This window comes from Gavia stellata, chromosome 2, assembly GCF_030936135.1.
Source record: "Gavia stellata isolate bGavSte3 chromosome 2, bGavSte3.hap2, whole genome shotgun sequence".
In the NCBI taxonomy this organism is placed as follows: domain Eukaryota; kingdom Metazoa; phylum Chordata; class Aves; order Gaviiformes; family Gaviidae; genus Gavia; species Gavia stellata.
The window spans coordinates 34,737,872-34,765,232 of NC_082595.1; the positions used below are offsets into that span (position 1 = coordinate 34,737,872).

The following is a 27,361-nucleotide window of genomic DNA, read 5'->3' on the forward strand; positions in this document are numbered from 1 at the left end:
GTTGGCTTTACATTTTCTCCATAACCTATATTATGGTTATGTCAGGAGTTTACTGCTAAATGTAGAAAGTGTAAATAACAAAAAAAAAAGGTAGTCTTCTAAGATTGACTGCAGCGTGGTGCACTCTTCTGCAATTCTTTTAAAGCAAATAGGAATCCTGAACACATGTAGCTTTATTTATTGAAACAGGAAAAGGAAAAAAAAGAAGGAAAAAAATCAGTCCAAAGGTCATCAAATCTCCTTGACAGTGAAGGTGTCTGTAGATCTAGAGAGATTTGCTTAGATTTGTTTTTCCTTAACCATAGAAATTCACTAAAGTGACTTTGCTCTAAAGTGAAACAGACTGTGAAATTTTCAGGGGAGGGTTTGTGTCTATTTTCGTCTGTCTGGGAGATACCTAGTGTCTGGTGGAACATGGATAAATATATGAGTATTTTAATAGGCAAGTCGGTGGAAAGTTTGCTGGATAACCTCAGATTTCTTGGCCCTGAGCCAGCCAGCTTGTCAACACCAGCGGGTACCCGTCCACTGCTCGTCCGACCTTTCCTTTCTCTGCCTGTGCCAGAACATGGTGCAGGTGTCAGACCCCCGGGTATGTGCAGAGATCTCCAGGTCAGAGCCACTGGTAAATGCATCCCCTTTAAATTTAGCTTTGAAATTTAGCAGAAGTTACCTGCTGCCAGAGCAGAGCAGTAACAGGACTCTGCAAGGGAGAGGATGGGCTCAATGGGGGAGGTGGGTCTTGGTCTCTTCTCCCAAGTGACAAGTGATAGGACAAGAGGAAACAGCCTCAAGTTGCACCAGGGGAGGTTTAGACTGGATATTAGGAAAAATGTCTTTCCTGAGAGAGTGGTGAAGCATTGGAACAGGCTGCCCAGGGAGGTGGTGGAGTCACCAGCCCTGGAGGTATTTAAAAGACGTGTGGATGAGGCGCTGAGGGACGTGGTTTAGTGGTGGACTGGGCAGTGTTAGGTTAACAGTTGGACTCAATGATCTTAAGGGTCTTTTCCAACCTAAATGATTCTATGATTCTATGGATCAGATGCTGAGGTCCTGTCTCAGTTCTCATTTGATCCCTAGTCATGCAAACTCCTCTTGACTTTGCTGGGTGGCTGTCACAGCAAGGTTGGTATGGATGAGAGTATGGCTCTATCACATCTCACATTCGGGGGCAAAAATGGCATCAGGAAGAATATAATGTGATGTAAAAAGACTTCATTAAAAAATCTGTTACCTAACTGAAGGGAAATGGGAGTGATAACTGTGCTTCCATAAGCCTGTAACTGTCCTTGCTCTTCCCCGAGACTGCTTATCAAATTATCTATGAAGAGCATATCTCTTGCCTCTGCAAGATCATACTGATGATTCTGAAAGATACTTTCCAATATTTTATTGAGAAAATATCTCTGACTGCAGTCTCCACAAAAATTTTCATTCCTATTTGCTTTCATTCCCTGAATGATATGTAATGAATCTGCTCAATATACTTGACTAATTCATACAATGGAAATACAAAGATCTGAATACCAGCATCAGACAAGTGTTGCATAAATGTGTTGCTAGTGCAGCTAAAGTTTTATTAATAAAACTGAAAAAACAAATCTATAGATTTCTGTCTTACTAGCATACTTGCATAGAAGTAAGTGAGTTTTGTCAGTAGTACCTGGGTAGGACTACTAAACCCAGTGGGACCACATGCTATTTTGGTATCCATGGTTTAAGATAGCATATAAACAAATTAGAGAAAATCTGTAGCAGAAAATATGCAAGAATTACAAAGCAAGCTCTATCAAGTGAGCTACAAATAGATATGATGTAAGACAGAGAAGAGTCCAGTGGGTTGTGATCAAAATCTATAAATATCTCTAAGGTGATATAAATGATGGATGACAACCATTTGGCTGCTAAAGACAGCAAGACAGGACAGAATGTCTTGAAGCTAAAAAAGGGAGTTTCAGAAAAAAATGTCTGATGGTGACAGCAGTTGGTAAAACAGACTGTTCAAGGAGATGACCAAGATGTCCTCCCTCTCACACGCAAAGAAGTTGAATCTGTCATATTAGTGGAAATGTAGCCTTACAAAATGCAGGGTCAGAGGTATAAGACCCCTTCTTACCTTGATAAACTACAGAGAACACTTACCATGTTCTCCCATGAAATTCGGTTTATAAAGCTGGGACTCAGGAAATCCTGTTGTCCAGATACTTCAGTAAAACATGTTTTTCACTGTCTGAAGGATACTTAAGCTGGTAGTGTGGCACCAGATTCAGTGGGCTATAGGGTGCCACGTAGGAGATACAGGTTTCAGAGCAGATTTAGGCACAAATCTCTGTGCTTCTTTGAATTTGCATAGGGAGGGATGTTTTACAGAGCATGCTGCAAAGAAACCAGCATGAAGAGCCCTAGACTACAACTGGGATCCATGGTGGATACAGTAAGAATGATGACAAACAGCATGGATGGGTGTTCTCTAGATATGATGGAAAGAGAAAATTACTTGCAGTAAAATGGGTGAAGTAGCAAAGGAGTGGTGGAGAAAGTTGTCTATGAGGATCTTATGTCTGATCTGTGAGAGTATCTTTGAAGGTTTTCTTGGTTTTCCCATCTCAAACAACTTCATCAAAGAGCCTGACTTCCATGCTGGACCAGGGCTGCTGGGCACAATTTCACTCACCACAGCAGGAAGTGGCATACATAGCATCTTTTATATGCTGTCCTCACTTTTTAAGACTTGGGTTTAGTCAAATACCTGCAGAACGTCAATAAGTCTCACTTTTCCATTGTTTTGGTTTGAGTGTGTTCAGATTTCTGCCAGATATTCTCCCCATAGAAATAAGTCAGTTCTCCAAGGAGGCACTGCTTGAATAGGCAGGACCCTGCAGCTACAACTTCAGAAAGGATGGGCCAGCACAAAGTGCTGGGTTCTGCTTGAAGGACTTGGGAGGAGAAGGCAGGGCAGAGAGCCAGGAGTGCCTTGAGCACTTCTACAAGCAGCAAGCTTGTTTGTAGCAGCGAGAGCCATTGCTGGCTGGTGACTTTTTGGGTAAATGGGATCAAGGTGTTGCTTAAGTCTTAGCAAAATAAACAGAGGAGGAAGCAGAAATACAGAAATGTGTGTAGACCACTCTTAAACTCAGCTTCAGAGCATATCTTAGATGTGCAGTGGTTGTACATCCCCGCTGGCGTAAGGATTCCTGCAGCCTCCTTCCCGTTTGGTTACAAAAATCACAGTGCCTCTCTCCTTGGCATGGCTGAGCCTCTGAAGAATTTGAGATGATGGTATTTCTCACTGCTAACTCCATCTTTTCTGAGACCAAGGATCAAGCAGCAGTTTTCCTACAGCTTAGTAATATCATGTTTCTCTTCTCTAGCTTGCTTGCCAAATACCTAAGTATTTTGGACAGAATTTGGTCCTTTGTGGCTCTGTTTCTCTTTTGGGGCCATTTAAACCATGTTTCTTGTATTTGTCTTCCATATTGATGTAATAATTTTCCCCTTTTATAAGATCTGAATATGATATACTGGTTTCCATCCGTGAAGCTTTTTGTAAAAGAAGGTGGGAGTAGCACTGCAGTCATTTTACAGTCTGAAAACTCATCAGTCTGATCCAAGGATGTGTGCTAGAACTGAGCAGAGCAGACTAAAACACAGTGCAGAGCCTTTCCCACCAAGCTATTCTGCCTCCAAAACTGCAGTTCTCACTAAAATGAGCTTTTCTGTTTCACAGTTGCTATTGGAACAAATTTGTTAATGTTTCTGTGTTGCTTAGAAAATGTGTGCTACTGTATACATGCTAATTAATAAGTACTCCACTTCCAGTTAACAACTTAGGAGTGCTAAGTCAGCAAACAGTGGCAGGGAGTGGGCATGCTCTGTGTGCAGAAGGTTTAATGTCTCACCCGCACAGCTTGATCTGATGGACAGTGCTTATTTCAGAAAAGTATTGCTAATTAGGCCTGTTTCTCTTAATATTCATTTCACTATTTTTCTGAAAGATTTAAGCATGGATGGGGGGAATGAATTTCTGGAGCTAATCAAAACTAATAGCACAGCAAATCATCCCTCAGAAACTATTAGGCTTGGAATAGTTCTCCTTGGAGACATCTTAAATGTAAAATTATACCATGTCCTTTTAAATAATGTTAGCCTTTCTGCAGTGATTTTCATCCATCTTGAGTAATTTGACATCAAAAAAAAGAATCAAATTAAAACAGATGCTTGGCATGAATAGGGCTTATTTTTAGAAGGAAATATTACTGAAATGGAAACCTGTACATTTTCCAGCAGCACAGAACTGCAGAACTCTATCTCCGTGACACTTTAATTGGAATTAATATTGTAGATGAAACTGTCAGGTTAAAATCTCTGCATGCTGTTGGCACCTCCTTTCTTCAGAAGAGATGCAAATCCCACCTATACTCAGATCCACCAGTGGTGCCCGGAATTTTCGAATATATCATAGATATGGTGTAGACAATGTGCAAACGGACACAAAATTAATTCTCCCCTCTCAGAAAAGGAAAGGATTTCTACAGGGAGTATCACATCACACTGTATTATATGAATCTCTTCTTAAATGGGATTAACCCATGCTTACACTCCAGACAGGCTTTAGAAAAAACTTCAAAGTATGTAATGGGAAATAAAGCAGCTTTAAAAAGTGTATAAAGCTCTCTTCCTCCTCTGTACTTTTTCCTCAAAACCATCATAAGTTCCCTGGTGCTGGTGAAAAGGAGCTTTATGTGGTCCCGCTGCCGAAACACACTGGCAGCCTCAGCTGTGGCTGTTTAAGGTATTGCAGTGCCCAGGTGTCTGCCCTGACCTTCTGTTGGACTTCCCCTTGCTGTAGCCAGAGCAGCAGATGAGGACTGTACCAGTGACTCAGCTGCCCCAGTTCACACTCTTGTATCTCAGTTTCAGCTGCCAGGAAAGGTCACTTGGGGCAGTTGAAGACAAGGCAGACACTGGTCCCATTCGAGACTGAGGGCAAAAAGAGCTATGCCTTATGTCCCTGCAGCATGACCCACTAAAGCTCTTCAAAGTCCCACGACCTACTTTTTGTCCATGCCTGTGCTGCAGCGTGTACCTTTAATGCTTCCCAATGTGGTTCTTGTTGTAGAATAAATCCACTAAAATGAAATGGAGAACTTTTGCTGCAGTCCATGGTAGTGGCACAAACCACAGTGCCAGTATTAGGTACATTTAGCTTTCCCAGGAAGGGAGATCGCTACCGTTGCCCATTTCAATTGACGTGATTAGACAGAGCTTTTGCATCCTGTTTCACTTAAGGGGAAAAATCAAATCAGAGCCAAGCAAATATTTTAATGCAGTCTTGTTTTTTCATTAAAGATGCGCAAAGTCCTTTCTCCCCGGCACAGGAAGGCCCAACAACAGACAGCAGTTTCCTCGCTGCTAGCTGCAACTTAGCCTGGAGAGCCCCATCCATTCTCCCCAGGCCCATATCACCGCTCTTCACATCAGTGCATCTCATGTTTCTTTTTTGTCTTCTTTTTTACTCTGTTGCTTTTCTCTCACCCTTTCTTTTAGGCTGTTCATTTTCCAGACAGCAGAGACAGTTAAATTGTCACCTCCTACCTCTTGCTTTTTTCCAATCTCACAACTGTAGTGATGGAGAACTCCATGTGAGAAACACAGCCATACTCCTTGTGCAGGGTCACCCAGGTTAATTACAGCTGTTTGAAAAGGCAATTTGTATTAACAGGGCTAATTCTGCCCAAAGTGGATTAGGGAGTGCTCACACATACCGTTTCTTTGGCAGGGCTGTGAAGGCTGTAAGTCCCACCTGGTGGGTGGTATCTAACAGCTGAGGACTGTAACATCTGCTAATAGCATAACTAGATCCAGAAGAAGAAATTGCAGGAACGCCACAGTTGGAGGCATGCAAATACCTTCACAAAACTGCAACAAGCAAATATAAATACATACTGTCTATATAGTTGCTATACCAATTTCAGCAACGCTTTACCCACACAGAACTGTATTAATACTCTCTTTTATACTCATCAGTCCACTCTGGCAAGGCTGAAGACATTGAAAACCCATTAGTAAGGGAGAATCATGTGATTTTTTTCCATGCAAAAGACTTGTAGAAGGACTTGTAAAAACTGGCCAGATGCATTAATTAGGATTTTGAAAATATTCTCTCCTGAGCCTTTCTTCCTTGATAGAGTTCAGTATTGTCCTTTGATGGAGCTCAACTAATTTTAAAATGTCATGAGGTTCTTACCTAAATTCCGATGAAGAAAATGAACCTTTTCTTTCAGCTAGTCAGTGAAATACACAAAGGATGTGATAGTTGAAGAACAAACAAGTCCCCTATTAAAGCAAAGGGCACTATTGCATGTACTGAGCCCATTTTACTCTGGAATTGTTTCATCCACTGTTTAATACAGATAAGTTTCTAAGCAGTCCATGGGTGTCCAATACATAGAGAAAAGTCTATTTGTTGTATGGCTCAGTTTCTTATTTTTCTGAAGGACGATAGAAGACCCCTGTGCTTTGTAGCTCTTCTCTGCCAAAGTACAGCAGAGCTCTTGTTACATTTTTGGTTAAGTTATTTATACATTATGATGGCTTTCTGAGTTAGTGTTCTTCACCACACATCTACAGAGAGAAATAGAAAAGCAGCACCATTACATATTACTCAAAACCTCAGGACTAGCAGCAAAGAAAATCTTCCCTTAATTCTCTAACAGAGGGTGTTTATGTATACATTTTAGTTGAGTTCAAATCAGAATGAATTTCCTCAAGAAAAGACATCACTCCTTGCACAGGAAGAGCTGCAGGAGGTTCATGGGCTGTCACAGAGAGAAATAGAGAAGAGTCTGTCTTCATGCAAAACACAGTGTCTCAGAGGAAACAGAGTGGTCAGGGTGGCAAATGCTCTTTGTTACCACAAGAAATATTTAGAAGTTACATAGTTTTGCTCAGCTTTTAATTGGGGTTTAAGAATGTCACTGCCTATCTAAGATTCAGACAGGCATATTTAGCTCGCCAGCATCCAATAGTAGAGCTTGAAAGCTACTAGATAGCAAAAAAATTAACTGATTAATAATAATATTAATTCTGAACAAGAGCAGATGCTGTGTCACATGCTGTGGCCATGTGAGGTGTCATGTAGGAAGTCTGATCAGAGTATGGCAGTTCCTGTAGCCATATCTGTAACATTAAATGCTTTTTTTCCTTCTAGCATTGCAGCTTCCATTGTCTAGGTAGGAAACAATCCAGAGCCTTTGGTCCTCATTGGAGCAGGGTAGCCAACAACAGGCTATCCTTGTGGGGCGCCTCTGGGCAGCCTGAAAGCATACCTCTGAGAGATGTTATATTAAAATTAATTTGAGGACCATACGTAACTGCTACATTGGTTGGGTGTGAAGTGCCACATATGCTGTTGCCTGGTCTACACAATCTGCACTGGCTGAATTCAGTGGACAAAGCTAAAACCTCTCCATACGCAGAGGTGGTCTGACAGTAGAGCTGATCTTTAAAAATTAGAGATAATTAAACTCCAAAGCAGGAGCAGGAGGAAGAAACCGTAACACAGAAATGGAAAGCCCAGTGCCTGGTATGAGTGTCTGCTCTGGCAGTGGTTCACTGCTGATCAAAGCCCACTGGAAAGAAGGTCCATGTCCACACCATGGGAGAGCCCGGGGGGCACCAGAGCTCAGCGCAGTGGGAGCGCAGCCCCAAGGAGCCAGCAGATGCTCGCCAGGTCCCCCCTGGAAAGGACTAGCAAGAAGAGTGCCTTGGTTCGTTTCCAGGAGGCAGAGTACAACCACGGTTAGACTTTGTAATGCCTCCCTCACCTCCTCTGGCAATCGCTAAGTCTGCCTTAGTGAAGACTTTTCAAATTACAGCCGAGGCTGCTTCATATATCTTGGCACTGACCCACTCCAGGAAGGGGGATGTGTGTGTAGATAAGCATGTAGGATTGTGGATGAGGTGTTCACGGTGATTTTGGACTCTGTGCCCAGCAGCCTGCGTGTTGCTGTCTGGAGAAGAAAGTGGTTACTGCACAAGTACAGCAGAAGCCACGTGCTTTTTCCGGGAGGCCAAACAGCCCAGCGGCCGGCTGGCCATAAGGAGCACTGGGCCTGCATTTTACCACAGCTCATTTTGGCACTAAGCTGGGGCAAGACTTGCAGATGTTCTGGGGATGCAGCACCTCATGTTGTGATGCAGACACCTCTGGGTGCAAAAGGAGGCAGCAAACACTGGCCGAACCACCCTGACATGGCAACATCCCTCTTTGGAAGTCTGGCGTGGGTTTAACAACACACCGAAAGATTTTCTGAAGAGGAAGACCAGGGGAATCGTGTCTCACAGTGGAGCTATGGAGCATATTTAAGAAGCTGCTGCGGCTGTTGCAGCACGTAAATAAAGAAACTGCACATACTGCAGCCAGTCTGGACTGAAGAGAGATTTCTGCTAAAGTTGCAGCAGCCACCTCCTTTGCTGGCCAAGTGTAAGTCACAGGCACGCTGAAGAGAGGCACCGTCAGAGGGACAATCTCTTGCTGTGGAGGAAAAAAATTGTTCTGGTCTGTCCAAGCGGGCTGCCCAGGGGCTGAGGGGAATTTGGCAGGTCCCTTCACAGCTCTGACAATGATTTGTTGTGTGGTTTGGGGCAGCTTGTCCTTTTAATCACTGTATCGCAGCTTGTGCACACATTAAAGCAAAAAGCATGTGTATTTAGCGTGACTGTCTTGTGATTTATATTTATATAGCATATTGTGAATTAGAAATATTACAGATCATCTGCTGCTGTTGCTACTAAATCAGTAGCAGACTGTTTCAGGTTATGTTATTTTGAGTTTTGTGTCAATAGCTGAGACTATTTTTGGTTTGGATGTTTTTTAGGCCATATATATACATTTATAGTCCTGCATTATTAATAGTTGCTTAAAATTTTCCACAGCTCTGGATATTTCCTTTCACAGGAAAAGACAACAGAAAAGGAATCTGGAATATATTACTTGCCACAGTACCATAGTGATAGTACTGCTTCACACAGTGGTAGTAATACTTGCTGCAGTAAATTCTGCTGGTTTGTACAAGGCAGGCACATCCTAACAGGTGAACATGTGTGTAACTCCATTATCTTGACAAGAGCTATATTAGTTTAGCCAAGGAAGTGGCCCTGAGGATCTTTTTATATGTTAGAGTTATTGGTTGAGTGGGACACATTCAGTCACTGTGGTTGTGTTTATGAGGAGTCATTCGATCAGCATTTCATTGGCTTTTTGAGAATGTCTCAACTAAACTGAGAGAACAACATTATTCTAAGGAGAAATTGCTAGTAGAATTTTTTCCACTCACCTGTTTTTGAAGTTTTCCCTTAATTTATTCAAATGTGGACAACAGCCATCTACCTGCATCAGCTCCCTGTTGCACTTTCACTTGTCGCACTGCTATTAATTCAGAATCAAATCACTGATACGGTTTCAAATGCATACCGCAACCATGGACAACTGCTGACCATCATTATCACTTCAAATGCATGCCAGTCACGATGACTACGAAACCTCTGATATATATTCAAGTATGCATTACTATAACTGATGCATAAAATTCTAGACATGTACTTAAATGTGTATCACCATAATTAAGTCATAAAAAATGCAAGCTCAAGCAGCCAGGCATTTATCCTCATTAACAAAAGAGATTTTTAAAAAATTGTTTCCTGGCAAACACCATTGTTTTAAATCTGTGCTCTGTGCCTAGTTCGTAGAGAGAACTAACCACGTTTAAGGTTGGAAGCCTTGAAATCCAAGCCAATAATGGAATTATGATTTTCTGAAAATGCCACCCATTCCTCTTCAGTAAACCTGTTATTCAAAAGTACTGCTTATGTTTTCTAGCAATAAGAAATTGTGCCAAAATACTGTACTACTAATGAGTTTCTAGTAGAATGAGTCTTTCGCCATTCCCTGTGCAGTTGCATTTGAGATGCCAAAATACAGAGATCTCCCTTGGATTATTTTATAGCTATTTTTTGTTTCACGTTTATCATTTAAATCTGCAAAGTGAGAAACATTAATTAGTGCTCTCAACTGGGCAGGTGATTGAAGCTCTTTGATTGACATCCCAAATATAGGTAACAGGAGCGTTGACAAGAAGTCTTTGCCATCCTAACAGCAGGCTTTCCATGCAGTGATGCTCTCTAAGCTGCTGGTGTCATCATTTTCTGAGAGCTGCTGCTATAAAACTAAAAAGTTTTCATGTCTCACCATACTCTCTGATAGGGCAAAAGATGCAGAATACAGAAAAGTAATGTATAGAGCAGATTTCTTTCTAGCTTAGGAATGGGCGGAGTTTGGTTACATGGCCAAATGCAATCTCTGGCCACTCTCTTGTTCATTACAACAGCATGGTCCAAAAAGCCAAGTGATTACCAATAGCTTCAACTCAGATCTCCCCTGACAATAAATGTTGATACATTTTTGTTTCTGACAAACCCACCTGACAAGTAATTTCTATTAATTTATCAGCAGATATACAAGCATATGCCAATATTATGCATGTATCCATTTTTTGTGTCAAAGAGGTAATTTTAAAACTATTCTTTTAAAACTCTCCAGGTTGTTTGATTTCTAAATGACGCTTCTTGTAACTGCCATTATGTACAGGCAAACAAAACTATAGGCATCAAAAAGAGGGCCTACGCCTTCAGAATCTAAACTAATTATTGCTCCATCTGGCTTTGGCATATAGTCAGCATGGCTCTCATTTGCACAGGGTTTGAGCTGTCCTCTCCTAGAATAATGATTAATGGAAGAATTTTAAATATTGATTTGTTTAAACTGTAGAAATTGCTTGGTTTGTGCTTAGTGCTGCTAGCCGGTATCTTACTACACTATGCTTCATTTATTCCAGATAATTGATAAGAGCAAGAGAGACCCCTCTGAAGAAATTGAGATCCTCTTGAGATATGGACAGCATCCAAACATCATTACTCTTAAAGATGTGAGTAGTCTTTGAGCGCTTCAGCGTTAAATAATTTTCACCTTATGGTCAGGCTCACCTACTGGTCCCTGTCTGGGAAATTCTTCATCTGAAGGTCAAAGCTAAAACCAGACCCATTGAAATCAAGGGAAAAAAAGGTGACTTAACAAATTACTGGATAGCAGTTGGAAAGACTGGTCAGGTTATACATTCTCCAGTTACTGTCTAACCATCTGTAAGTAAAACCAAAGCAGCACAGAGCTGCAGAACAACAAAATGTGTTTGGTTTTGCAGCACCTTTCAGAAGTGAGATCTCCCTAGTTGGGTGTTTTGGAGCAAGTTGCTGAGCACACATAGTGGTGCTGCTGGGCAGGGGATGCTCTTTCATGAGCAGCAGCCATTCCCATGCAGCCGGTGGTGTCTGCTTTGTTGGGAAGAGGGGAGCTCACAAAGTCGCTAGGGTTTCCCCCAATAGTGTTTTAATGCCAGGGAGTATTTACCTTCTACTCAAGCAGCCTGAGAAGACCTGAAGGTATCTTTCTTCAGCATTTCATAGGAAGACTAGCCTTCACTATGCTTACACGCAGTAATGACATTTAGTCAGAGATGTTTTACTTGCACTGCCTGCAGCCTCACCTAGGATTGTCCACACTGTGTCAGATTCAGAGTTTACAGAACAAAATCCTGCTGGTGTCAGTGGCCAGTATGTTATAGTTCAGAGCTTAGAGAAGTATATAAAAAATTTCTAATCACATGCCCTCAGGAAAGTCTCACCTAATTCCTAAGTGTTGAAGAGTATCTTAAAAATCTGTGCAAAAAAAGGTTCCATGTTCCTTTCCAAAACCATTTAGCACTGATGACTATAACACCGCCTATTATTGCAGTCCAGATAAAGGATTATGACATGAAAATGGCTGTCTTCCAATTTAAACAAAAAATGTCTTTTACCCCTCGCAATTGACATTGAAGGTAAATACATCTTGCAGCTGATGTCAATGTATTCACCGGAATTGCAAATACAAACTATGTATCATTGGAAGTAGGTCTTGGCCAACAATATAATACAGTTCATTTAGCTGATCATGAGTCAAAGGGAAATATTGATATTTGAAATGGCAAGTGTTACCCTGTAGAAGTGGAAAGAGAGAACACTACTGAGAAGGAGGCTTGGGTGAGAGCCAGCAGACATTTCAGGCTGTGTGAAGTGGTGCTGCTTTTAGCAGCTTGGTCTACTCTGCTGACACGATAGCAGATCAGGAAAGCTACATTTCTGTGTGGACAAATCAGCAAGTTGCTACAGACATGAGAAAAAAGTGATGATTAAGTCATTTTTAAAAGTTGCCTTTTCTGTTGTTAAGCATAATATGCACATTTCCCACACGTTAGCTGACATTTTCTTCTTGCAACATCTCACACAAGCAAGCCAACACTGTGATTAAAGGACCAACCTTTACCAAGTTAATGGGTCCAAACCACATATTTAATCTATTGCTCTTCCAGGTCTATGATGATGGGAAATACGTGTACCTGGTGATGGAGCTGATGCGGGGAGGTGAGCTCCTGGACCGCATTCTTCGGCAGAAGTGTTTCTCAGAGCGGGAGGCCAGCGCTGTGCTGTGCACTATCACCAGGACTGTGGACTACCTGCACTCTCAGGGCGTAAGCATTGCTTTTTTGGCTATCCACATCAACCTTCTTAAAATCTGCCTGTTAGAAAAAGCAAATAGCTATGATTTTGCTTCTCTGAAATGTAAATATCTTTTTTCCCCAAAAAAACTCTTTCTCCATATTTATAATTACATTTGGTTTGTGAAATAGGGTCATAGGCTTTTTAGCCATTTCCCAACTGAACTGCAGTATGTTGAAGTGGTATTTTCATTTCCAAACTACACTGATTTTCAAGTTCATGTACCTTGTTGAGCTAGTACTTTTTTACTTTTTATCACAGTCATTATTGCAGTACCTGATCTTTTAACAGAATTTCAAACAGGACAGCTGAATCAGCAGATAGGTAGAAAATCAAACGCTCAGCTTTCCAAATGAAGTGTCAGTTTGAGCAGCTGATGGGCAAGGCTTCTGACATGCTGTTAAAGAGCTGGCTTTTAAAACCTAAGCTCTCTATACATGGCAGTTTGAAAATCTCTCCTCTTCCACTTTTCAGGGACAAGCAGTTTGGATGACTAGTCAAATATTTGCTGCTTTCATGGTTAAAACAAGTGCATTTTGTGCTTGGGCTTTTATGTTTTCATTATAGTTTTTCAGTCTTGCTGTAACAAATAAAGGCTGTTTTCCCACCACTGAAATGCAGCATCTCTGGTAAAATATACAGCCACTTGAAGCTGTGTGCCTACAGAAAGATTTTTTATGAATACATTTTGAAATGAGGAAAAAAAATAATCCCTCCCTTCAGGTGTGAGCCACTCACATGGACAGTCGCAAGAAGACCCTTACACACTTTTCTCCTATGACAGGATTTCTTTGCCTTTCAGCTGAATATTTAGGGCCATCAGGTTCCAGCAGACTCTGACACTGAGGTGTTTGTACAGGAGCCCCCTCTGACCACCCTCAGGAAAGCTGTCCCCCCTTAGAGCAGCAGCCTCCATCTTAATACACCAGCAGAGGCTGTCATGTTCTTTCTGATTTTAACAGACTTTAACCTTTTTTTTCCCTTCATTTGCCCAAGGCTTTTAAGCAACTTTTCTCCAAAACTTAAATATTTTCAGCATGAGATCTTGACCTACCTCAACCAGCAGCCCAGAAATGGCAGCCAAGCCTGGCTGCTCCCTGACCTCCTCTCCTCACTTGTTACTCACTGCTTTCTTGTTAAGGTGGTGCACCGTGATCTCAAGCCAAGTAATATCCTCTACATGGATGAGTCAGGAAACCCAGACTCCATCAGGATCTGTGACTTTGGGTTTGCCAAGCAACTGAGAGCGGAGAACGGGCTGCTCATGACTCCCTGCTACACGGCCAACTTTGTCGCCCCTGAGGTAGGATCACATTTCAAAGCCATGAGTAATGAGCATGTCCTAGGAAGCAGTCCTTCCTCCCCCTCTCCCTTTTCCTCACTGCCTTACAAGAGGAGCAAGGCAGAAACCAGGCTACCGGCACTTGCACAGCCTCTATTACCATAACTTTCCTATTCCTCATCTTGTCAGGGCAGTTGTTTTCCTCCTGACAGAAGCTGGTGTCTGTCTTGGACTGACGTACACAATGCTTTGGTTCATTACTAGAATAAATACCTTTTTTTCTCTAGCTGCTTCCCCTCTAGTGCACTGCGCCAGAATGGGATAAGGCTTAAGAGGGAAATCTTGATGTCAGGAATAACGCTCAAAAGAAAAATCCATGCATGAAATCCTTACCACGCTGAAGTCAGTGGAAGCTTTATTGTTGACTTCATTGAGCTAAAGAGAAATCTGTCCTCTTGGGCTTTCATAGTACTGATCCCCTCTGTTATGGGGGATGTAGGAAAGGGCTGCTTCCCCATTTTTACAGATGGGGAAATGGAGGAAGACCAAACAGCTTGCCCCAAGCATGGGGAGAGGTGGCTCTGCATCGCTGTCGAGTGCTGTTCCTTTCACGCAGCCCCACAGGAGTGGGTTTGGGTCCCACAGCTGTTTGAACGGTTTGGGCTGTTTGCTCTATTTGACCCTTGAGACATTCATAGCTGCTTCCTTTCAATGAAGGAGCAAGAGGTTAATTTCCTGGGTAATTGTCCATTTCTTGGAGTGATGCTTATCAGCAATTTTAGTGTTTGCAATACACAACTTCAAATGTGTGTCTTCCTCTGCTTGTTTTGGTCCTTATAAGAAAAATACAAAACTATTGCCTTTCAATACTTCATCTGTCCTCTACTGTCAAATACCACTGTCTCTCAGTTGGTATCATTCAGCAACCTTTTCTTCCCCATAACTCTCCTCCATCCAATGTTCATCTGCGTGGCATGTAACTGGGAAGATAAAAATGGGATGATCTTTCTATACAAGGTCCTTTCATGATACCAAAAGTTACAGGAATCACAGCCTTCCAGCATGAGAAGGAGAATTTCTTAAATTGAGACCATTCGCGGGGCAGTGTAAATTCAAAGCAGATTTTTTTCAGCAAAAAATCTTCCATTGCCAAGACAGATTGGTTTGTTATTTTATTGCTGTTTGTTGGGTTTCATTTTAGAAACTGGAATGAGCTGTTTAAAATTTATCAAAATACGTAAAAAAAGTTCTGTGGCACCACAGCAGTTCAATTTCTAAACCAAAAAATAATAATGTTTGCAAGATGTAAAGTACGCAGATTTTCTCCAAGATACAATGTGCTTAAAATAGCTGTAGCTATTTTTCATGATGGGCTATTTTGTATAGTGTCCGTAATCACAAACATTGCCAGCCCAATGCAGTTTCAGATCGGACTCTTCTGATTCGAACTGAAAGCAGAGATCATGCTCCCAGAGGTTTGTGATGAGTAAGACAGGTCCTGCTAATGCAGGAAACGGTGGAGATTAATTGAAACATTACCAGAACTGGCAGAGAGCTTACGTAAAGCCTTAAGTGCTTTTACATTTTACCTGTGATATAATGCTGCCCTCCAGCCTAGACTTGACTTTCACATTCCCTGTCTGAGCCCCACTGCGTCATCTGCCATACGCCCATGAAACTAAACAAGGCGGCAGAAAGTCAGCTGAGCTGATGACACAAGAGGACAGTGGCAGAGGAAGGAGGACATGTTTGCCCACTTGGATCTCCCTTTATTTTGGAAACATTTAATTTGGGGTTTAGATGAGAACAGGAGCGAAGATGAAGGCTACCCGAGAGAAAGACGCACGCTGCCACCTAGTGCGGGCCATGCTGTGCAGGGAGCGAAGAGCGAGGTTGGGTCAGGAGGGAGAACGCAGCCGCCTGTTTCCCTGCTGATGCAGTAGGGGCCTTTTGGATAAAGTAAAAATACTTCATTCTGCAGTTTCCCTCCAAAATCCGTGAAGAACTACTGTTTTGGCATTTGAAGCTAGGAGATTGTTTATTAGCTTTCACACCCATACGCATCCCTGCTTGTGTCACAACTAAGAAAAGCCTGTATTCCTAACATTGTTCATCCAATAAATCAAAGCCGATAGAAATAAAAGGGGGTTGGATAAGTATCTGAGACATTCTCGGAATTGGATGAACCCAGGGGAAGTTTGTTCCTTATCACCACAATGCCCTGCCATGTGTGGCGCTAAGAACCAGCCCATGCTCATATTTCAGATCCCACCAAATTCTTGAGGTGACCTCATGGGTAGTAAATTCTTCAGCATCCATTACAGCAGGACACCACTGCATCTTTTGTAAAGCTCTTTCCCTGACTCATTTATTTCTAAGACACATGTCTGTTACTGTTTGATACTGTTTGGTTTGCCCCTAGATCAAACACTGACCTTTTTGGCCAAGGTTTCCCACACTTGCTCCTGCCAGCCTAGTGTTCTCGCTTTAACCACAGTTGCACAGACCTGCTGGAGACATTTTCAAATAGCAGCGACACTAACTGATAACTCTCACTAGATCCTGTTGTTATCCATGGGGTGAAGTTGCTGTCAATAAAAAGTAATTGCCAGCAAAGCTTTCCCTAGACACTGGCACAGAGTGAATGTCCCTGTTATCTAGCAGTGTTCTTACAAACTGAATGAAAGCACACAGCGACACCTGCCCATCATTTTGGGGCTGTGTAACCACTTGCTTACTACCCTGCTCCACTAAATATCATCACTGCCCCATTTTTCTGTCATTTGCCTTAGACTTTATTGTCCTTGGTTATTGGAGGGAGACAGTGATGGCAATGAAAATGTAACTGTTCAAGAACCAATGAGAATGGCCACGTCAAAAGATAAATGTTGCGTATTCAGTCTCACAGGTGAAGCAAGAAGCAACTGAATTTGTCAAATAGCAAAGAAGTTTTTCCCATAAAACTAACATTAATAGAGGGGGAATGAATGCAAGAACTAAAGAAATAGAAACAAATAAAACGGCCACAGAGCATATATATGATGTGCAGGAGAGAGAGGCAGAAGCAGGATTTTACCAGCTTTATCAACAGGAGGAGATGCGGCTTTTTCTCCATTTTTTTCCCAGGTAGCAAATATTCGCTCAGCAGCATACCTGGCAGATGGTTGCTTTACCACTCATCATTTGTAAAATCTGTTGAGGCAACATTTTCTGAAACTGTTTTTTCCTAGCAGTGCTTGGTCTTTTCTGTGATAGACTTCAGATAGCTGAAATCACTGCTGGGTAATAAGGCTGCAGGTCAGAGAAAGACTTGCTGAATTTGTACAATCCTTTTTCATGTGCTTTGCAAAAAATTAATGTATCTACTGATCTATCAGAAGGAGACAAAACTCTCCTTGTGTGTCAGAACTGAATAAACAGAAGTGGTTTGCTTTTACAAGCAAGTGGAAGATCTGCAGGTGGTCCCTGAGCTTTTCTGGGCCAAACAGAAACAAAGTTCTTCCCCTCATCTCAGCAATGCTGCCTCAGTTGGTGACTTCACTTTCACTTGAATCTGCACTGACTCAAATAGGCATTTATCGTAGTATGCACTTGTATAAATGAAATCTAAATTTTACCCTTACTGCAATAACTCATCATCCTGTACCAATATTGAACCTACTGGTCAGATCTCTGCTGAGTACCACTGGTCTTGTTTTCCCCATAGGAAAAAGGGATCAAGTTTTAGCCTGTTATCTGTTAAGTCCAGTCTAAATGTGGCCACTTTTCTTAATACAGAAGTAAGATAAGAATTAGCCTTTTAGCTTTCTTTGCAGTTGTCACGCATCTTTACTAGTCTGACATTAGATATGTGTTAGTGTGCATCTATTTGTTGTATCAAATCCAAACTGAGGTCAGACATGCTTATCACTGTCACTCAGCCCTACGCTTGTTGTATCCACAGTATTCTTGGTAACCTTTATGTTAGGAGGTTACATTTCAAAGTTTTAATGAGCTTTTTTTACGAAACATTTTAAAACACTGAAATGCTGTTCTGCTTTGCTGTGTGTTAGATGGTCAGGGAGGCTCCCAGAGCCTCCAAAAAACTGCACTCATCTCTGTCACTGTGGAGGTGACAGATGTGCTGGGCTTGAACACTAACCAGCTCATTCCAGCCTGGGTTTCACCTTGCTCCACAGCACTACTGAACATTTTGATCCTGAGGCAGCTACCTGTTCAAGCCAGATATGCAGTTAAGCCCTGGAAATGTCAGCAGATACAACCACTAATTGGTGCTTTTTGAATATCAGAAGCTAAAAATTCAGGAATGCAGATTAACCTATTTTTGTCTCACTCTTTCCTTCACATAGGTCCTTAAACGCCAGGGTTACGATGCAGCCTGTGACATCTGGAGCTTGGGGATCCTACTGTATACCATGTTGGCAGGGTGAGTGAAGAGGTTTTCCTAGAGCAGCAGCCTCCAGTGGGCTCAGCACTGGTTAAGCCAGAAAGGAGTCACAGATAGAGACAGCAAAGTGTCTGGCCTTCTTTGAGAAATGTGCTGAGTTGTATGAGGCAAGAAAATAGATGCCAAGACCTAGAATTAGAAGAAGATTTTCCAGAACGCATAAATATCTTTGGCACTTTACAAGTTGTTTAGGTTTTTAACAGCCTGTGCCCATAAGTATGCACTGAGACCTAGACTCCTAAGAGGCTCACTCACCACTTAAGCAGCATGGAAGTTTTGCACTAGGAAAGGAGCACAGGAGTATAAAGAGCCATATCACGTTCACCTTATCCATAAGAGGATGTTCATTCATTTCTATTAATACATGTATTCTTTTCAGCTTCATTCTTCTTCTACTGTTGTTATCGATGTATTTGAGCACCGTTAGAGGCTAAAAAAAAAAAAACCAAATGTAGTTTTCAAATGCTATTTGAAAAATATGCTGCAGAAAGGACAGAAAGTGAATGAACAGACCAGCAAGAACAGTAACAGGCAGTAGGAACTTTTGGAGGGTATTTGGCAAAAATACCCCTACCAGTGTGTTGGCTAAAGTGAAATATTGACACAAGAAGACCCAGAGAAAGCGACAGATGAAATAAGCAGTGAAGGACAGGACTAAGATGTGCTGGGGTGAATGGGAAACACAGTGTGCAAACCCAATCCAGAATTATCAGGCCCCTGAATTTAATTTCTCAGGGTATGGTATGTGCACACTTATTGTACCTAAGTGCAGCTTGAAACTTTTCAGTGACCTCTCACAGCTCTTTAATCTGCTTCATGATTATTCAGCTGTGGCAAGAAGCTTGGATTCATTCCTAGATTTATACAGAAAACAAAGAGTTGGACCCTGCCTTTCTGTCATACATGTCTCTTGCCTCATGGATTATAGAAAAGGTGCCAGGAGTTTCCATCCCATCTATTTTGTTCCTGAGGACAAATGTGTTCACCATTAGCTGAAATATATTATGACTTTTTGGGGCAGTCTCCCAGTCTCCTGGGATCTCCAAAAACCTGTTTCTGTTTGGCTAATGCCATAGATTTGCAGTGATACACAACCAAAATCAGTAAAATAAAATCAACGCATTACCCACAGTCACATTTGTTTAGCTGATTATATTCAAAATGCTTCTTTTTTAAATGTGAAAAAAAAATCCAAATATATTTGAATCTGAAATACAGATTACACAATTTAGTGGATATTAAATCTGCTGACAGGTGCTATTAACTTGTATCTCACTTTTTTCTGCACTTACAAGAGAAAATAAGAGTAAACAGCTGAGAATTGCTGACTTGTTAGGTGCCGCTACTGCATTTAGGGATGGTCTTGTTCTTCCTCACCAGAGGAGAGTTAGTAGGAACTGACTATTATTTGCAACCAGGATTCTATTCTCCTCCCATCATCACTATGAGCAGAGAGGGCTCAGACACCCACGACTAGAGCACAAGCCTGGGATCCTGTTAATGCAGGTAGTGACAGACTTTGGAGTTTGAGCCAGTCCTTAACTCTTAGTGCACTCCTCTTGATAGTTATAGATTGCAATAATATTATGTATCTCCTTCAGCTGAACTTCTGTGAAATCTGACACGTTTTTGAAAATTAGAAAATAACAGTGTGCAGAATTGAATGTGCTATTAGAAACCAGGTGTGATAGGAAGCTGTGGCCAAACCAACCGTTTAACGATCTAAAAACCACTCTGGCAAGTTTTCAGAAGAGAAAAGACAGATGGAAGGAAAAGTAGAAAAATCCCAAATACCCCCTTCTTCTAAACCTACACAGCTGTTCAAGATCGCAGAGTAAAATTTGGCCTGGTAGATTTTAGTTAGCTGCAAAAATCTTATCGCTTGTCACTTTATGAAGACAAAAAGTGTTCCCTCTGCATGTGACACGAACTTTGTAAAGCTGGGCGCGTGTTACTAGTAACTTCTGACTGGCTGGATCAGGAAGTAACCTATTGCAGATCCTTTGTTTTGCCCAACAGACTTGCACATTACAGTTAACAAAGCATTGCAAAATAGATTCTAAAGGGTTCTTTTTTCTTTTCCTTTTTTCTGTTTCAGATCCTCATTTTTCTCCTTTATTATTTTTATCCTTTCTTGCCATTATCAAGGTACTTCTGTTGGCAATAAAGCAGAATTAAAACAATTAAAGAGGTAAAAACCTGTCTACTTTTTAAAAATAATATTTCTTTTCTAAAAAATGAGAACAGAACAAAAATTAAAAAAACCCCAACAATTAAGGAATCAGTCTTTTCCTCTGTGGAACAACTTAGTACGAGGAGCCACCAGACTGTATAGTTTGAGTAGAAGTGAAGCAGCGATATCTGTAGTCCATTCTGGAATTAAATTTCTGTTGTAATCAGTGGCAGTTAGCACTAGATCCTAGAAATAATATATTTGCAAATTACACTATATTTTTTTCTCCTTTTTTAAATAGGTTCACTCCTTTTGCAAATGGACCAGATGACACACCAGAGGAGATTCTGGCCAGGATTGGCAGTGGCAAATATGCACTCACAGGAGGAAACTGGGATTCAGTATCTGATACTGCAAAGGTCAGCGAACACTTTCTCAATTTTTTTTCTTGTTCTCTGAAACGGGCTTGCAGTCTGCAATTGTAACAAACTTAAGAGGGAGATAGTCAGAGGGTTATTTCGCAGTCACTTATGAAATAAAAGCTTGCTTCTTTATGTTTCCACTACTCTGCAGGAGTGTGTGTGCGCGTGTTAGGAATTTTGGTAGTTTATTTTATTAAACTAAGGCATAATATAGCACCATCAGTTGTGAATCTTCTTAGCACTAAAATAGCGCAGAACTCTTTTGGTGCAACTGAACTTTCATAAGAAGTTTAGGGTAGTCAGTGCCACAAATTCATGGTCTATATGTGAATCACCTTTTTGGTCCTCAAAGTTAACCAGGAGCAGGCAGTTTACAAACTAGCGTTTTTAATTCCTGTACAGTTCACAGTTTAGGCTGCCCATCTGTCACAAAGCATGGAAACCCTGGGAGATAAAATTCATCTGGTGCTGCGACTTTGGACATGAAGCTGTGCACTGGTCTATGAGACAGGTAGACAGGAAAGCTTGCAAACTTCCAGTTGCCCGGCATTAATCAGAAACTTTGGCAGGATTTAGAGATTGCTGCAAGAGATTTCAGTTTTAGCAACTGGTAGTATCCAATGGAAGAACATTGATATATCCCACCACAAAACTGCAAGCAATCTTGCTACCAACACCTATGAGCCTCACAATGAATTTTTTATCAGATGTCCAGTTTTGAAATTAAAATGTTCAGATGTGGTAGAACTGATCTCATTGAATTTTAGCCGCCTGAATGTTCTAAGCTTCTCTTGTAAGCATACTTTGGACTCAGTGAGGAGATGCCTCCAGATGGCAAGGTCACCAGTAATTAGCACTCACTCAATAAGCTGAATACTTTCCACATTATCTTTTGACTGGATTATCAGCTGAGAGTTGAACATTACACTTGAAAATTTTGAAGATCAGACTTTACACTTAAAAAATATAAAGCATATCTAAAGTGCCTCCCTCTCTCAATTGGACATGCTGGTGATGACACTGCCACCCGGAATATCTTAGTAAAACCTACACTGCTGTTAATTACTTTTTCCCTTTTACTTTTTTCTTCCTTTTAAACACAGGACATTGTGTCAAAGATGCTTCACGTAGACCCTCATCAGCGCCTCACGGCAGTCCAAGTCCTAAGACATCCATGGATAGTGAACAGGGAGTATCTGTCTCAAAACCAACTCAGCAGACAGGATGTTCACCTGGTGAAGGTACATCCTACCCCCCTGCCTCTTCCTCCCTTGCAGAATGAGCTGTCATTTGTGTAAATATTCTGGAAAGTGATAGAGGAATTGGGAAGATTATTTGCCACCTGCTCAATATTTTTAACTTCCATCTGCATTGTAATGACCCGGTGGGACTCTGTGCGCATAGTGCTACCCACTTGTTTGAATCAGGGACACCCCAGCTATATGCCAGCCCGCCTAAACATTTCATGGAAATCATCCATGCACGTCCATTTTTTCAGGGGACTGAACAGGGAAAGGGAGGGGAAAAGCATCAAAGAACTGCATTTCAGCCCAGCATTTTCTCTTTCTGAGAAAAAAAATTCTCTTTTCTCTTTCTCTATTTTACAGGGTGCAATGGCAGCCACTTACTTTGCTTTAAACCGAGCACCTCAGGCACCAAGGCTGGAGCCTGTATTGTCCTCCAGTCTGGCTCAGCGGCGAGGCATGAAAAGACTTACCTCTACCAGGTTGTAGCAGTACCCCCAAAAGGCCTCTTTGAAAACCCACAGTTTATTATTTGAGAGATTCATCTTTACTCGGCTAGCAGAACTTTTTTGGATAACCTGCACATGAAATCACCAGAACTAGCAGAAGCCCAGTGTAAGGCAAAGTTCTCCTTTGCTCCATCATTTCTTTTACATTCCAGCCAGGGTCCCGAGTTTAACAGCTTCACAAAGATGTGCCAATTTTGCCAGTAGCTCTGTTTCCTTACTGAGATAAAGCCAAACAAAGTAGGTGTGCTCCATCCTTCTCACCCTAGGAAATACTATTTTTGAGTCCTTAGGATGTTCCATGGGAACACTCTTTTCATTTTGTTTCTCAAGAAAAGCACTTTTTGTATGAAGAACGCAGTCGGGTTTGAATGTTTTCAGCTGTTCCAGGATGCATTATGATGAAGTGGCTCGGCTGATCACCAGTAGACATCTACTGATCTCCACTCACCCCAGGAAGAGTGAAGGCTGCAGAGACACATGAATAATACCTTACTTGAAACAAGTGCTATATAACATGAAGGACAGAGAGCTGTCAGTGGTAGAAATACCTTCTGATTTCAAGAAATCTTTTGCACTTTGCCCCTGCCCCCTCTAGAATGAAGTCAGCACTGCTCGAGGAGCATGTGCCACCAGCCCTGACTTACTCGAAGGTCTCCAAGAGCAGAAAACCTCTGAGAAACTCGGTCCTCTGAGGAGATTCTTATGAGACTGTGCATTCATGTAAAACAGTGTGAGTAGGAGCCTGTGGACCAGGGGAGAAAAAGGTGTCTGGTCTCGGCCAGCAAGCAGGAGGTCTGGGAGGACTCGGTGAGGGGGCTGGGGAGCCAAGCAGAGGCAGGGAACAGTGCGGGTGACTTTGAGGACAGCAGGCAAAAGACCCATGGCAGTGTGATAGGGAGTACTGCCAAAGGGACCTAGCATACACGTGCTTAGGGGGCAAACTGGGACTCCCTTTAAAAGCGAGGGACAGTCCCTCTTCAGCAGCCGGTACAGAAGAGGGTGGGTGGGCAACTGGGCTGCCGAGGGGCTGAGTGGGTCGGTGCAGCCGTCCTCCCACTCCGTTACCAAGTCTGCTCACGGAGACTGGCTCTGGCGGGCCAGAGTGCCACCCTGGAGCAAGCGACGCCATTTCCAGGCATTGCTCCCTGCCCTTCCCTGGCTGCTCACCCGAATCCGCCTCGGTCACCCAGCGTTTCATGTCCCTGCCTGGCTGTTCTGCTCTAGCAGAGCTAAACTCCCTGTGCCGTGTGTGCGCAGAGAGTACCCACTTTTGAAGAGTCCAGCTAACACTGTTACAAGCTTTAATAATAATAAATTATGAGGAGAAATGGGAGGATGCTCTGCTTTTATATTTATATAAATATGTACATGTGTATTTATATACATATAAAACAAAAGTTCTGTACCCTAATACCTGGATTTTCCAGGTTCAGGGAAAGAAAACTTTGTTGAAACCATCTCAGCAAGATGGACCTTTTTTCTCATTCCCTGATTTCAAAGAAAATGAGCAAGGTTTGTGGTGCCGGATGTGAACTATTTTTTTACTCTTTCTTACCCATCTTGGCTTATGGTGGTCACAAGCTGACCGGGATTCTTCTTTGTACTGCTTTTGTTAATTTTTGTTTTCCAAGTAAATGTTGTCACCTCCGATGCTTTGTGGGAAAAACTAATGTGCTATGTTGGCTTTTTTTCTGTTGTGATGGGAAAAGAAGAAAAATGTGAACATGGAGCTTCATATGCTAGAGATGGAAATTTTTCCTTGCTGGGTAGTATGAGCATTTCGGTATTGAACTGGAATTACCAGATCATTGCCTCAGAGTGTGCAAGGGAACAAGGAGTTGCATTTGCCAGAGCAATATGCTTCCTAAAACTAGCTCTGTTCCAATGTTGACTGAAATTTGTTTGTTTGCATTAGTCTATTTTTAAATTTAAATTTATTCTTAATAATTTAAACCGGTATTTAATGTTCAGGTTTATGTGCTGTGCACAGAGGACTGCTGCAAAGCAGCTCTCCTTGAAGCCCTTCTCTTTTCTAGAATAAACAATGCTGTGAAACTTCACACAGTGGCTGAATTGGCTTGGACTGATGTGTGCAAACATGCGCAGGTGTGTGTCTATGGTTATGGACGCAGCAGCCCTCATTCTCTCCTCCAGCTAAGCTGTGCTCAGTATCAGCTTTTTGCTGCCTTTACACTTTTGCTCTTGTTAAAGGTTAAGTCTCGTGTATTTCTGCTAGCAGCACGCTGTGAGGCGAGTCCACAGGCAGGGGATATCCTGGCTGATACAGAAACGCTCTGGCCAGGCCTTGTTTCCCTGCAAGTGACTTCTATCCTGGAAGAAGGCAAGGTGGGCACAAGGATGCTAAGGGCAGCCTGGAAGGAGGGCTGGATTTTCTGGGGTCCCTGCTGATTTGTGCTGTTTCAACAAAATATATTTTTAATGGTCAGTGTAATTGTAGTGTATATGGGCAGAAAGAGTCTTGTAAATATTATGTACAGTTTTTTTCTCCCCCTGAGATTTCCTGGTCATCTTTCATTGCTTCAGTTTGCTTTCTCTTCACAGCCACTGGAAATAGTCTAATTCCCTCTTGATATACATGGTCTTAATTCTTTGAGCATTTTTTTCATCTGAATATTATTGTAGGCCAAGCTTACAGGATGTTGCTCTTCCCGAAGTTTAATGGTTTGAATCTTTTCCTGATTTAGCTCTTTCTAAGCCACCAGCTATCACCCTATTAACCATACAAGGTTTGGGCCACATACAGAATGATACATGTTGATGCTCCTTAATTACTTTATAAACCTATAAATTACATATAATAGGGTTTGCTTATTAAGATTTTGTTGCCAGTGCATCCAGATGTATGCACATGTGTGTGTATATGTAAATAGATACACAGAAAACGCGTTGTCCCAGCTTGTCCAAATGAGGATAGAAGTGTAGTCAGTGCTTGAGGTGATACTCAGAAGAGTTTTGTCTGCAGTGTTCTTGAAAATCTGTCATTAAAAACAGTAGTGGTTACTCTGGGTGTGGGTAGGCGGCTGTGTCCATCAGTGGAAGAAGCTGTCCCATCCAGCCTCCCCTCTGTCCCAGCTGTGCATCCCCACGCACCCCCAAGGCAGATCAGTGCCCCCTCCCTAGGCTTGCCATGGCTCTTCTGAGGGTTTGCTGACCTGTTTCAGTCAAGATGAACCCAATTAAACCATTTCCACTGTCAGTCTTGCTGATCCAGCTCACTTGGACTGAAATACAAGAGCCGCCATTAGCAAATCCAGGGACGGTCGCTCCTGGCAGAGGGGGAGGAACACACCATTGGCGCTCATTATTTCCAACTGATAGCACCCGTCGCTTCCCCTAGCCCAGCTGGATCCAGGCGAAGACGCATGGACATGGCCTAATTACTGCTACGGCTGCTTTTATACCAGCATCTCCTTTCCAGACTCCTTGCTACAGTATAGCTCAGCAATAAGCATTTATTCTTTCTAGGAGAAACCTTAACTGAAAAAGGCTTAGCGTCTCTCTTTCTCTCTCTCTCTGTCTTGATATTTCTACTAAATGTTACGTTTAACTCCTGAAAGTCTAAAAATCAGTTTGAATTAGATCATACCATCTTGAAGGTTATTAGTCCACAAAGTGACCTAGTGCCTTAGGCTGTTACAAATAGTATAGTTACATTTCTGAACCATCAAGGTATGCAAAGCAATGACCATCCAAGGGATGCTAACGTGTATCTGTCACTGACATAGCTCATCTGGAGAGCCACTTCAAAAGCTGTTGTTCAGCTCACTAGAGAGGAGTCTGCCCAGCAAGGAGGAGGTATCTCCCCACGCTTTGCAGAGCTGGACCTCTGCAGCTCCAGGACTTTGAAGAAGCCAAATGGTTCTGATGCAATGGGAAGAGTTGCCCCAGTTCCTGCACAGCACCACAGCTTGTGTATATGGCAAAATTGTGGGAAGTGCTGCTCACAAGAAGAGCTGACTCCTGACCCTTGTCACCCATTAATTTTTACTTGTTTAAAGTGTGTTTAATTTTTTCAAGCCAGTTTTAACAGCAGATAGCATTTATAAAGCTTGACTTCTTCAGCAAACCACAAGTGACCCTCACAGACACTTTGTAATCAATCTCTACATCTGAAAAAAATGGCTACCTGACAACAGATTTCAGATCATTTTGAGCAGCTCCCCGAGACTGCCCCTGGATACTGGGGATAACCCAAGCAGAGGGGGCTGGGAGAAGGACATGTTGGGTGACATGACTTTGTGACACAACGTTGCATGTCATGCTCTTACAAAGCACAGATTGTGTGTCCCTGCGCTTCACCTAACCCTGGACGTAATACTGGGACTCTTCTCAGCCAGATCTATGGTTGAATAGGTTTTGGACTGAATTTGAAAGGGACAATAAATCTGTTGGCTTACAGGGCAGATCAGACTCTATTAGAAATCAGTATGCAAATCTTTAAGGGACAGGCTGGTTTTGCCTGCGTAGTGCAGTGCTCTTTCTAACAATTTGTACCCAGCTCTGGTACATCCGAATACATTCGGACTTTGGTCAAGTATGGCAATTGCTGTGTGTCTATAATATGAATTATGCCAGGGCTTGGATCATCCCCTAAGCCATGAGTGCCACAAGG

At 42.1% G+C, this 27,361-nt stretch overlaps 1 protein-coding gene across 2 annotated transcripts in view; it reads left to right on the forward strand.

Moving 5' to 3' along the window:
* The window catches only part of RPS6KA2 (ribosomal protein S6 kinase A2), a 312,524-nt gene extending 289,100 nt beyond the window's left edge, over nt 1-23,424 (forward strand). For both annotated transcript variants that reach the window (XM_059835897.1, XM_059835896.1), the window contains 7 exons: nt 10,896-10,985; nt 12,465-12,623; nt 13,793-13,954; nt 18,283-18,359; nt 20,855-20,972; nt 22,079-22,216; nt 22,583-23,424. In XM_059835897.1, coding sequence (XP_059691880.1) covers nt 10,896-10,985; nt 12,465-12,623; nt 13,793-13,954; nt 18,283-18,359; nt 20,855-20,972; nt 22,079-22,216; nt 22,583-22,708 — 870 coding nt within the window. In that variant the 3' untranslated portion in view covers nt 22,709-23,424. The remainder of the gene's footprint in view (nt 1-10,895; nt 10,986-12,464; nt 12,624-13,792; nt 13,955-18,282; nt 18,360-20,854; nt 20,973-22,078; nt 22,217-22,582) is intronic.
* Nucleotides 23,425-27,361: the final 3,937 nt, after the last annotated feature.